At 40.0% G+C, this 14,194-nt stretch overlaps 1 protein-coding gene across 5 annotated transcripts in view; it reads right to left on the minus strand.

Moving 5' to 3' along the window:
* Positions 1-14,194, minus strand: part of glra1 (glycine receptor, alpha 1) — a 99,100-nt gene that overhangs the window by 12,195 nt on the left and 72,711 nt on the right. For all 5 annotated transcript variants that reach the window (XM_067518383.1, XM_067518381.1, XM_067518384.1 and 2 more), the window contains 2 exons: positions 10,999-11,213; positions 7,968-8,114 (listed from right to left, as the gene is read on the minus strand). In XM_067518383.1, the coding sequence (XP_067374484.1) occupies positions 7,968-8,114; positions 10,999-11,213 (362 nt within the window). The remainder of the gene's footprint in view (positions 1-7,967; positions 8,115-10,998; positions 11,214-14,194) is intronic.

Consider the following 14,194-nt stretch of genomic DNA (forward strand, 5'->3'; position numbering starts at 1 on the left):
GGGGAGGGGGGTACCTGTAGGGGGTGGGCACGTCTCTCAGACCACATCTCCAAATGCACATCTCTTTTTCCCAGAAGGCTGAGAGAGCCGAGCTACGGGGGGGAAACGTGTCACGGCTCTGCGGTCGCTCTTATTTCTTTGCTCTTGATGTTGAGAGGAGACAAAAAGCAGCCGTCAGGTTTAGGAGTTTTCTGCCTCCAGGATAAATGAACCTTATGTGCTATGATTTACTTTACTATGATAGAGGATGGTAGCAGGGATTCGTCATGTAGGCCAGAGATATTTGATGCATCACACTTCAGTGATTACCCTCCAAAGTACCTCGCACATTAAAAGAATATGTATTTTAAATTCGAGAAAAGTCAGTCTTGATCTAAAAAATACTTATCTGCACTCTGCATCCAGAACCTCGCTGAGCACAGCTGTGATTAAAATGGGGGTGAGAGGCAGCAATGTTGGACTTCCCTTTGATTTCTAAAGGGGCTCTCTCTTTTCCAGTCTGGAGAGCTCGTCTGTGTTAAACAAGCGAGCTCCTGCCAGGCGGGTCTATCCTTCAAGGATGAGTGGCACTATTGATCTGATTCCTCTGCAGTTGCTTCAGTCTCCCAGCAGGGGGGGATGGGAATCCGCCTTGAAGCTCGGAGGAGCCGGCTCACCTTTCCTTCCTCTCACTGGGCTGCGGTATCCGTCTATGTGATGCCCTCTCGGCCTGTCTTTCTAATTAGACGGCCTCCTGAAGCCCGTGCTCTCGGTCCGATTGTTCTCACTCTTCCCCCTTTTGTCTCGTTCTGTCTGGACAATCAGTGCCACTAACGAATCGATGAGACAGCACGGTGGAAACCACAGAAATCAGCACAAGTGCGACTGCTTCAAGTGCTGCTGCCGCATCTATCTGCAATGCAATGACAACTTCACGTCCGGCACTGAGAGACAGGTTGAAGTACAGCGCTGTATTCATGTCAAAGCCTGGATGGTAGAACTGTACTGCCTTAGAAATCAGCCGCACAATCTCACTGACAGTTCAGTTCAGAAAAGCTCAGCTATTGCTGCCGGAAACACAGAACTACTTTGCCATCCTTCTTGTTTCCTTTCAGTCTTACAGTATATATATATATATGTGCTCTCCTCTGCTTCAAAGGGCACTTTCCTAGCACACATGCATCACCGCAATTGCATAAAAGCCATAAAACCCTTGAGGACATTCTTCACTCAGATTATAAAGACTGTACTCAGCTCCACTTCATAGAAATGCATCTCAGCTGCGGTTGTACTCAGAGAAAACAAGTCTGGGAAAATGGTTTTCTAATCCGATACATTACGCCATCATAAGGCTGTATCCACACCGACTAGAAGGTGTAATTCCCATAAATCATCGCTAACTATGTTGTGCAGACCGAATTTGCCGTGTTTGTATCCACTTTCCACGTTGAGGAAAGGTTTCACAAGCACATGTGGATCTGTAATTGTTCCCCAAAAAGACATAATCTACTCCAAAGATCTCACTGCTGCATTTGCAATGAACAGATCCAGAAATTAATCTGCCGTCTTGATTTATGGGTTACGCAGACGGTTTGAATGCTGCTTCAAAATGCCATATGAGTGCAGCCGGTATGAGGCTACACAGAGTGTAAATTGGAGCGTGGTTGTGTCCTTTCCAGCCCGATAACAGCGATCCTGACAATCTGTGAGGTTTAAATGTTCTTGCTAACCATTAGCAAGATGTTGTAAAAGTTTGCACAGAAAGAACAGAAAATTCAAGGAGCAATGTTTTCATTTTTCTGCAGCCCAGAACAAAGCCTGCTGGGCTCAGGGTGTAGCTGCTGGACTAATGATGTGCTGCAGCGGTGCCTGGCGATCACACTACTTGTGCCAAGGACGGACACGCTGGTTGCTAAGTCGAGGCAGCAGAGGGTGTGGAATTGTTACGTTTTAGCTACACTGTGAAATGCTTCATTTATTCCAGTTTTCTCCGGTGTTTGCTCCGGACCTTTGACCTCATGTGAATTCATTTGTGGATACGTCATTTTGGCGAAAGACCTTGCTCACAAGTGCGTCACACTCAGAAAAGGGCTTTCATTACATGTGGCATGTGTACAGGGTGAGCTAGTGCACTCTTAACCCAAATAACATGTTTTTTAGCAACTTGTTTTATTAGGAATATGGTACAACACTTATCGTAATGTGGAGGAGTGTTGGTGGAAGCCAGTACTTCTAAACACGTTTACACGAGACTCACGCTACTGACCAATCATAGAAAAGCAACAATTTCTGCTTGAACTTTTAGTTGTATTGACACAGAATCTTACAGAGAAGCAGCAGCATATTAAATTTCCTTATATATTCCTCGGCTTAAAAAGGTAGTCGCACTTCCTGTGTCCAAACAATTATGTGCAAGTAACACAAATACATCGTTGTTCAATCATTTTTCAAACTACAGCTTAAAAAAAAAGTCTCAGGAGTTTTAATTCTGAAACAATGCATTGTGGGAAGCCTGCACTAATTGGGTTTCGTTATGATTTAAAAACTATTATTGAGTTCTAAAACGTAGTAATCGGTTGTGTAAACTCATTTTAAGTCAGAACAACTAGTGTTTAAAGGTTTGGACAATACAACCCAGTAATGTTGATGGTTTGGAGGCAAATGTATGAATTTGATTCAGTCAGTACTGTCTGTCAAATATGCTTGAATACCAACATATTCTTACATGACCTGCTAATCTCCCGTCCTACGTCTCTTTAAAACTAATGTCTTTACTGTAGTTCTACTGGGGTTTGATTGCACCTCATTGTAACATAACTGTGGTTAATGCTGGACCTGTTCTATAAAACAGCAGTGATATTTCAGCTGCAAATGTTTGTTGCAGTGACCAATAAAATGTCCTGTCATGGTTTCTTGTGTCTCAGCAGCTGCCTCGACTCTCTGCATCTCCTTTTCCTTCTGTTTTTGGAAAAAGAGAAGTGAGTGGGCAGTGGAGAGCAGCACCTCAGTGGCATCAGGAGGGTTTAAAGACGCCGGTGGCCGACACTGACAGTTTCCTCTGCAGACACCTGACTGATAGCTCTCTCTGAGCAGTAATGGGCGGCTGCAGATCACATTAAGCTCGCATTAGAAGGACTGGCCAGAGAGGTTAATGAAGAACGTGCGACGCCCAAGGACTGCCGCTCTTTGTCACTGCGTGTCAGGGGGGCTTCAGCTGCACTGGAATTATTTCATAGTCGAGCAGTCGGGATTAATGGCGGTGATCTTATTGAGGCTGCTCACATTTAATACTGTATGCCAGTCTTCTTTCTTTCTTTTTCTTTTTTTTTTTTAAATTGTGCTTCAAATAAAGTAAAACAAGACCTGAGGAGCTGATTGAACAGTTTCACATTCTGAATGATTCCTCCATTTGGAACACATTATTACAAGCCTCTTGGCACAATCCTGTTTCAAATGCAAATGCTTCCCTGTTTTCTTAGTGCTTTTAAAAGTCAGTGGAGTTTTGCACTTGAAAGCAGGAAACCTTCTTAATGTTTGCATCTGTCGAGGTTTTGCTCTATTTCATGCTTTATCCTACTAATTCATACTTTACTCATACTTATACTTTTATATGTGCTTATATGTAATTGTAATGCTTGTAATGGGGTAATTATACGTTATAGTATTAGTAGTATTACATAGCTACACAAACTAATTACCTGGAAATCGATTTAAGATAAAAACATCTTCCCGCATTTCTCATCAATTGTATATAAAGCAATGTTTTAATTTTGTCAGGTTATAAAAATTGACATTTCTTAAAATGTCAAACTATTCCTTTATCATCTTATGTTGGTCTAATACATGGTTTAAATACAATCTCTTTATTATTTGTTTTAATCTAACTTAATAAGATAAAAAAGATTAACTAGGCACCCTGTAGGTTCATTGAATGGAAATGAAGGGTGATGCTGGGATAATTAAAGTATCTGTGTCTACGTGAATTTCTCTCATTTTTATCTGGTAATTATCTGTTGGATTACTTTTCACTGAACTCTATCCAGCCTGATGAATTCATCGAATGAATCTTTGCTCTGCAGCAAAACTCTTCATGTCTGTGTTGTAATGTTTCTCATTAAATATTCATCCAATCTGAGGCGATGTTTCCACTTTCAGTAACATCTCTGTCATTTGGGTGACGCTTTCATTAAAACGGCCTGCATCTTTTGCAGATTTTAAATCATGTGTGAATTTACATTTTGCTTCCTGCTTCACGGCCGGGATAGAAAACCTTTCAGCGCTCAATTCACCTGCTGCTACGCAACATGTCACAAAAGCCTCACAGTCAAAAACAAATCATATTATGCAAGAACCTGAGAAAAAGAATGTACCTCTTTTGCTTGGCAATAAAATTTCTGTCAGCTTTACAGTCAGTCAGGTCATGTGTTCGTTACTCAAATTACGTAACAGACCAATGGCCTGAATTCACCTCCTGCTTTCATCATACCAGCACAAAAAAATGTGAAGGTTTGGTGAGCCAGATGTGGGTCAATCCTGAGCCTGTGGTCCTCTCGCCCTTCCTCCCGCCACACTTCTGTTCTTTGGCTGAGAGAGGGTCGAGAGATTTAATGAAAAGAGTGAGCGAGGCAGTCGTGGCCTGCGTCTGATTCACCTGAAAGTGCAGCGCCAGCCGGACCACTAATCTACCTCTTCACCCACCATCACAGCTCAGTGGATTGCGGATTACAACAATGGGATTTAGGAGGATTTATGTTTTTTTTATATATTTTTCCAAAGTTTGTCCCCCTCTTGGCTCTTCCTTACTCTGCTGAGATTGATGTGGACCATAGCTAGTTAACAGAATTAAAGTACTATGGCAAAGCCAAGGAATTAGTTTATTTGATTTTCCACCTGTACGTGAGAGGGGAGTTATGTGAAGGACTGAATAACACGACTCAGTTGGCTTCTATGGAAACTGGTTACTGAGCTGGAGGCCAATTTTTAATAAGAAGCACAGTGATTGCCCAGTTTTACCAAATGTAAAGATGCTCTAGTCGCAGATGTTCAAAAAAATGTCAAAAGAAATTTACAGTGATTTACAGCGTCAACTAAAATGGGGGAAACCGAAATGTGAAAGCTAGCATTTAATGGAAACGAGCTATTTTCATCTGCTAAAACACTTAATCTTCTAAACTTATGTTTTCCTGTAACTCTGTGGTCATTATTGCCCCAAAACTGTTAAAAACACATGAGCCAGACACACTGCAGCACTGGACACATGTTATCACTGCAAAACATGAGGTCGACATAAACATCGTCCAACCTGACAGTAACTGCCGTAACGCTGCTGTAAGAAGAAATGCTGATTGAGAGCACATGGGCCAGCATTTGTTTAAAATACGGCAACCACAGTTTGGAACAAAGAAATATGTCATAAAGTGGATCAGTGCTCTTAATGATTTTTAGAGAACATCAGAGGTATAGTGCACAGTGTGGACACTTATTCTTATGCTTCCCTAGAATAATCTACATGTGCAACACACACCGATTTCCATCAAATGCGAGCTTGATTTCTGTAGGCTGTATTTTTTTTTACCCGTTTTAGTTTATGCTCGAATATTCAATTACTGTGAATTTAAACATGTATAATTTGTTCTTTAAAGTGTTTTATAATAAACTAAAAGACCCTGAGCTAAAACATCCCGCGGTGGGACTCTCGGCACAGCGTCCTCTCTTTGCAGCACCTCTGTTCCCACTAACTGAGATCCTCATCAATACAGTAACATACTGTATGAAGATGCTCACGCTCTAACAATGTGACACCAGGCACGAATACATGCACACACACACACACAAACACACAGAATTGCTGCTGGGTCGTTGCTGCATTTCTTGTGGATGTTTGTGGTTTTTTTTCCCTCCACCAGCTTCACAATCAACCAGCACTTCAATATTCCCTGCAGGCTTGACAGCTTTACTCCTTATTCAATAGAGCAGCTTGGGACTGATAAATCCAACTGGACAGACAGAATTGACTGATTAATGCTTCAAAGACAAATCCTGCCAAGGAAAGTAGAAAAAAAACAAAAAAAAACTTGATATATCTGAAAACGCAAAAAAATTGTGCTTTGTATAATATATCCAAATATATTGGATAAATATATCCATAGCAGATCTGAGAAATTAAATAAAGTGTATGTTTTATTTTCAGCCATTTATTTTCAGCTCTGCTCTTCATTTCATCCACATAATCTTTTTAGGCTCTTAGACGGTTCATAAAAAATTAAAGTTGCTTTCGAGGCTGATATTAGTTTTTGCCCTCACAGCAATATCGAAACTGAGAAATATTAGGCTTGTTGATGTGATTACATTGTTAAAATACTGGTCATTTTTAGATAAAATCATACACACACTTTTCACACATACATATTATCCACAGACACACACATTTATGTTATGTTCTGCCTCATTCCAAAATTGATCAAATTCCCCAAATTCTACAAACAATGCCTCATAATGACAATGTGAAAGAAGTCTGTTTGAAATCTTTTATTTTCTAATAAATTTGCGAATGAAAAAAAAACAAACAAACAAATGTACATGTACATTGTAAGTATTCATGGTCTCGGGGGGAAAACAGAGTTGTTTCCTCAACTGTTCTTTCCTCAGTTTCCAATGTGAGAAAGGAAAGAAATTTAAACAAAAAAAAAGCAAACAAACTTTAACATCATGTCCAAAATGGCCAATTTCAAAGAGGAGACACACTGAGTCACAGCTGGAAATTCTCCCTAAAAATATCACAGCACTCTCATTGCCGTTTCTGGTAAATGATGCATTTATACAAACAAAAGTTTCAGACCTTAGAGGCTTCCTCTCTTGTTTTCTTGTTTCTTTCCCCCCTTTTCTGAATCCATTATGAGCCTGGTCTCCGCTTGCTCTGTGGCTCAGCCTTTAATCTTGCTCAACGCTCTGCCCATGAAACATTGATGCCCTATGTTTCTGCCTAGTGATGAGCATCGCACAAAGCTAATATCAAACATTAAGTGAATTTTTCAGGAGGCCCGAGGACAGAGGAGACCAGGGATCCTTATCCAAACTGCATTCTGGTGTTTACAGTACCAAACCTTACCTCAGCATCCGCCTAACAACCTGAAATGTTTATTTTCCCCTGTTAAAAGCGTGAGGCTGCCCAGCGGCAGAGGATGCTGTTCACAGTGGTACAACTTTGAATCCCTACAATAAAAACACCATTTTTGGGGTTTAGGTTTTTGTTTATCTTCTCTTTGGGTGGTTAGTAATAGAATTCGAGGCTTTCATGTGGATAAAAGAAGTGTTGAGCTGCTCATGTTTAACTACTGGAACATGGAATTTGTGTGGTTAGTAAAACTAATTTCTCTTTACATATACTGTAGTATTTGCTCCCAAATTGTCCCCTTGTGCCATTTTAAACAGCCAATACAGAAATGATAAAAGGGACAGTAAAGAGAATTATGGATCAGCAGTGCAGTGAAAACAATCATTAAGTTTTGCATCAAAATTTGTCTCATTACTTCTTCACATCGTGCTATTAATGGATGAAATCTGGTTTAATTTAACCTTTTTCAACTAACATGAACTAGTTGCTAGTGGGTGGTGATGGATCAGGGTCAGAACTGGTTCAACAGACCTTCTGAGAACCACTTTGCTTCCCAACACATCGTATCGGTCGCCACTTTCCAAGCAACACTAAGCCCAACAACAAGCACATTACCACAACGACCGGGTGTGACCACAATGTGCAGCAGTTATGTGTGATACAAACTGTAATTAACGCTACCTAACAACACTGAATCTGCAATAGATAAACTTTAAAACCAAGCTTTGGTCTATTCTATCAGTCATCCATCAAAATCTCTGTTCACGCACTTCACAAAGACACAATTGGGCAAAATAAATTCTAAAAACAACGACAAATGTATTGTATGTATAATGTGAATGTGCAATTACATCTGAGATACGAGTGTGTTCACCTTCATGTGTCGTCGCCTCCGTCTGAAGCGCAACAGCTCCTTGTGTTGGCGGGCGATAAAGTTGACAGCGGCGTACTCCAGCAGGGCCGAGAACACAAACAGCAGACATACAGCCATCCAGATATCAATGGCTTTGACATAGGACACCTGTAAGTGGGGTCAGAAAATAGGGAAACTTCAGCAAAGGGCAGAAGTTTAGAGGGTTTGTGGTTGCATCACAAATGTGTCACTGAAAGAACTGTTCATTCCTTTGGGTTAAACACGAGTAGAATCTGGTTAGTGGCCAGAGAATTGTTTAGATGTTCCATCAAATTCATATTTTGTGCAATTAACTTTAGCTACGTACTTAATAAGCTACTCATTCTACAAACCCAATTCCAGAAAAGACAGGAAGATGTGAAACCTTAAATAAAAGCACAATGCAACGATTTGCAAATCTCATCAACCTATAATTTTTTCATAATAGAACATAAACATATCAGATGTTGAAAGTGAGACATTTTACCATTAGAAAGTATTAGGTCATTTTGAATTTGATGGCAGCAACACATTTCCAAAAAGTTGGAAGAAGAGCAATAAAAGGCTTTTCCTCAACGTAAAATTGCGAAGACTTTGAAGATCCCACCATGTACAGTATATAATATCATCAAAAGATTCAGAGAATCAGGAGGAATCTCTCTGTGCAAGGCTGAAGCTCAACACTGGATGACTGTGATCTTCTGGCCCTCAGGCAGCTCTGCATTAAAACAGGCCTGATTCTCTACTGGACATCACTGCATGGGCTCAGGAACACGTCCAGAAATCAGTGTCACAGTTCACTGTTCAATCCACAAATGTAAGTTAAAGCTGAATCCTGCAAAGAAGAAGCCACATGTGAACACGATCCAGAAACAGCATCGTGTTCTCTGGGCCAAAGCTCATTTAAAATGACTACACAGGACGAGCGCTTTCATTGCGTTAGGTGAAAATGTAACAGAAATGTATAGAGATTAGATCACTGTGATGCTCCCCGTCTACACTGTATGTTGACACAAGATGCATTCAGGCTTTGCATAGCAAGCATAGTATGAAGCAAGATGGACAGTGTGAGGACTGTTCAGATAATAAGGGCTAAATGAAGTCTGGCTGGATCATTGTCTGATTGCTATCTACACACCAAGTACCATTATTCAAGTGCATTCAGCCCAGCCTGTCATTACAACTCTCCAACACAGGCAATTACACTGTGCAGGCTGAGAGGGAGATCCCTGTTCTATTCCCCGAAACCGAGCGAAAGAAATCCCACAATCAGCCATTTACAATCCAATTAAACTAAGACTTTAGATCACTTTACACAAACACACGGGGCTTATTTTCGCTGCTCGTCCCTCATGTAAATCATGCTCGTTTGTGCCGAGTCCAAAGCTTATGAAAACATTGATTTTCCATTTTCCCCACCGATTTCGCCCCAGAGCTGTAGAAGGACTGAAGTGTTGCAGCGAAAAACAAAAGGAGGCTTCTAAACGTATATACCAGAATGTTCTATTCTCAATTTGTATTGACGTCCGAAGGTTGATTTATGCCAAATGGACTTCTCTCGTCTTCAGACAGAAAAAGCCGCTTGGATGCCCACTGCATAACTGTTGTATTGGAGATTATGTAAAGTGTTAAAAGTCTGGATCTTTCATATGTGCCTGGTTACAAAACATTAACCCTAAAGAAATCTTAGCGACATTTTGTGCCATTCAGCTTTTTTAATTTCAAGCCATTTTGGCTGTGTTGAATGAATATCGCTCAACTTTGCCACAGGATATTCTTTTTTTTTTTTTTTTTAAGTTTACAATTCTCGTGTGAGTTCCTTAAATTAGCCTAAAATGGCTACGCTACACAAAAAAGTTGCACTGAAAATGCCATTTTTTATCCCACATTTATTTTAACATAAAAGAATGCATTTGTTTATGTTAAGAATTCATTTTGTACTACTAGCTTTCTATTTTTTATTTTTCTATTTGTCCACCATTTGTTGAAAATGGCAGAAAAACGTCCCGCTTTTTACGGTTTTCTGCAACGGTGCCTTGCTAATAAAATGATGTGTGTGTCACTACAGATGTTGGATTGATGGTGTGTGTGTGTGTGTAAATTCATAAGTGTTTTCTCTAAGGAGGCCACACTTTGTTTTGATTTAAAAAACAAAACCAATAACTGTGGAGTTATGTAAATATAATGGCTTTTAAAAGGGTTAAAAAACCCAAAATATAAAAAGTATATTTCAGCCTGAAGTTGTTTTTAAAAGATTTAGTCATTTAAAGTGGAAAAAAATACTGATGTTTTTACAGCAGTTTTTGGGAAGGTGACATTTTTTGTCATTAGGAACAAATGTGTGAGTTTTTCTTTTAAATTTGACACTGGAAAAAAATAAAAATAAAATAAAAATGCACCAATTTTTGGGTTGCTGCCAATCATTGACCCATCTCATTGGCTAAGAGTCAAATAGTACTTCAAATGTATTTTATGGAAATTATTTTTTTCAATAAAAACTGTGGAGGTATGTAAACATAATGGCCTTTGAAGGGTGTGTGTGTGTGTGTGTGTGTGTGTGTGTGTAAGCAGTATGTCCGCCTAAGATCAGCTGTGCTATGTGATCATCACTGTGGCAGCTGAACTGCAGCGGAATCTCGGTTCATCTAATGACAGCAGTCATTGTGTGTGTGAGTGTGTGTGTTGGGGATTTCAGTTTCCATGGACATAATTATATAATCTACTGGCTCATACAAGCTCCGGCCCTTTTTGACCCAGTTAATCTAAAAATCATTCACAGGAAAATACTTGTTTGAAAAATGTGTATTTTCATCCTCCTCTTTCATTTGTTCCTGCATCTAAACAGCCATTAGTCTTTACATCTTTATCTTTTCTATCAGTTTGTATTTTCTCCTCCACTTGTATTAAACATTAAAGTATGTAAATCTGAACCAAATGATTTTCAGTTCTAACAAAGATTTGATGTGACTATTACAAAAGCTCGCTCCAACAAGTGCACTTGATTTGTCCTCACCTTGGGCAAGGAGGCTCTGGATCCAGAGCTCTGTGTGGTCATAGTCAGCACAGTGGTAATGCCCAATCCCACCCGAGCAGGTGCGGCATCCATGTTGATCCAGAAGGAAACCCAGGACAGGATGACGATGAGAAGCGAGGGAATGTACATCTGGATCAGGTAGTAACCCATCTGACGCTCCAGGTGGAAACGAGCCTCAATACAGGTAAATTTACCTTGAGGAAGAGGAAGAAAGGGAAGAAGAGAGGTGATAATTTTTTTTTATTACAAGTCAGTTTACAAAGAGAAAGAGTCTGGGGGATGATCGAAAGAAGTAAGCAACAAGTCCTCCACACCCTTAGACTTTAGTTTGTTTGTCCCTGTCCTAAGAACCACCCCGTGTGTGTGTGTGTGTGTGTGTGTGTGTGTGTGTGTGTGTGTGTTGGTTTCTGCTTAATTTCATTTTCACATCACATAACTATAGTTAGAATAAGCAACAGGAAGTTATGAGACACTGCAGTTGAAATCCTCTGCTTTGTTGACCCCTCCCCCTCCTCCCCCCAACCTCCTCCTCACAAACATTTCTGTGCTTAAACATCCATACTGCTCATTTTATCCCTGCTTGTACAAACGACGTACATTTTACATCAGTGTGTGTGTTATTGGGAGTCAGCAGAAACTGTAAATCACTTTAACTACATGAAAGGTAGAAAAACGTTTTACAGACCATTTCCAGTTAAATGAAAAGAAGGAATTTGGTTGTGAGGAAGAGTAAAGAAAACGAAATAAGATTCTAATCTAACCATGAAAATTGTGACTCATCTCTGTTTGAAATGGACCTTAGATCAATGACAATCTCGTTGCCATTAACCTCTGGCAACGAGATTGTCATATTGAGTGTTTCTTCTTTTGAAAAAATGAATCTTATTCCAAGATTTTCTGCCCCAATTCTGAATAAAATGCTTCTGCTTATTTTCCCAAATGTGACCAGAGTACTCAATAAGTCCGAATGTGGACCATATGAAACACAACACACAGTCTCACAGTGAATTGTATGAACTTATCAAAGTGTAGTATGTAACACATAGAATCAGACCTGAGTCTCAGTGTTGGACTTGAACTCTGAAACAGCAAAGGCAGCATTGTGTTGGAATTCTACAGCTCCCACAAAGGTCTGACAGCAGGACAGGAGCTGTAGAAGCCTCAGGAGCTGACATGGTAGCTAAATTATTTCACAATCAAGTGCTCAAATGTGCAGCGCTGTACAGTGGTAGATGCTAATTTATGTGGAACTAGAGCAGGTTTCTGCTTTCATTTATTCCGAGTGTGAAATTTAGTGAAGCTAATACAAAAGTCAAACTTAAGGCTGTTAATCCCTTTTGGAAAGAGAGATCCCAGACTTCTGATTATAAAAATGATCAAAACTTACCTAAGGCAGAAATTATACTAAAAACTAATTATATACATCCAGGTCTGGGGTCTAAACATTTCTGTATAGTAAAATGCAGTTGGATCAGGGTTTAACAATAAACTCTTCTATTAACAGGCTCACATTTTGTCGAGATCTACAGGCTGACGGCGTTTTACTTTCGACCAACGTTTTATTGTAATGAGACGGCTGATGATACTGACAGCTTCAAAGATTTTCACTTCTTAGTTTTTTATTCATGCAGACAAGCTTTTTGTAACAGTAGGTGTCCTGCTTTTCAACACGGATGTTACATTTGGAAATGAGTGGAATCGCAGCACAGCACATCAAGCACAGAAGGCTGATACCAGGGAAAAACTGCTGGCAGAAATGTTGGTGAATGTTTAAACTCTACTTAAAAGCAAAATGCTCTTTCATCCGTTTCCCAGAGGCAGCGCAGTTTCATTAGCAGTGAGGGATGTTTCTGAATTCTCTATTAGCCTCATTTGAAAGGACACATTATCTAAACACTGACACAATCGTGCCCCCTGGATAAACAGGTGGAAATGATGACGGAGTAAACTGAAAGGAGGATCTGAATAAAGAAGAGAGAAAGAGGGGTTAGGTGAGGGGATCAGTAGTTGGACAGGCAGTGAGGAGGAGGATGAGCTGGGGAGGGAAAAATAGAGGGGATGAAGATGAATTTGACAGCTCAGAGACAAAAGGAATGTCATCTTTCTTTAACACACACCTTAAGCCAAAGTGTTCATCAGGCACAGGAAAATAGGAGAGACACGAATACTCTGGCTGGTTGAACATCCGAAAAAAAGCCAAACAAACAGCCATTAGGTCGTTTGGGGAAAGAAATGTGACAATCCAGACGTAGTAGTCTCTTCAGATTTTTTTATCACAAACATCTTTCAACTTCAAATCAACAAACCGATCACCCTTCGAAAAACTCATCACCCGATTGGAATATTATCAGTTAAGTCAATGGGCCGTTATTACTTTTTATCAGTGCATAATTATAGTTGAGCAGGCCACCTACTACCTCCCAGTAGATTGTTCGGATGTACTTTGGTGCCCGGGACTGTTATTGACATGGTTCCAGTAACATTTGAAGAATTAGAACCATACTTTGGTTTGAGCACAAAAACATCCGGGTTAGCTTTAATGAAAGATTCTGATTTGAGTGAAAAGTAGTAAAGTTTCTACAGTTGCATGTGGTAAACAAACGCCCCCTTGAAAGTCTCCATTTGGTCGCCCACCAGTCCATCTGCTTTTCCTGCCAAGCTTTTGTGTTCGACTATGTCCACATTTACGTTTAGTCATTTGGCGACTTACAAGTGAGATACAAGCAGCGAAAATTTAAGTCAAGGAGAAAACATTGAAGTAAAGTGCTTTCAGAGGAAGTGTTTCCATTTCATGAGATGCAAGTGCAAGAAAGAGCAGAAAGGTTTTTATTATTATTATTATTATAGATACAGCATATAGAGTATTAACAAGAATACATCTGGTAATAGGTTGCAAATTGCTCTTCACGTGCACGGATTTGCTTCACAAAGGACTCCATCCCCAGGCTCCTGTGGAAAAGGCCCCTGCTTTGTCCACGTGCTACATGGCTGCTGGCACAAATGGAATATTTGTCATATTTCAGAGGACAGAGGCCACATTTCTGTCTTCTGTTTGGCTAAATAACAACACCATTAATTACAGAGCTTCTCTACTCTGCTGCTTGTACCAAGGCGAGTTTTGTTGGGATTTCTCTGCTCTTTCAACATTTACGCCCTCATACACAAATGATAAAAT

Source organism: Channa argus, chromosome 10 (genome assembly GCF_033026475.1).
Source record: "Channa argus isolate prfri chromosome 10, Channa argus male v1.0, whole genome shotgun sequence".
NCBI lineage: Eukaryota > Metazoa > Chordata > Actinopteri > Anabantiformes > Channidae > Channa > Channa argus.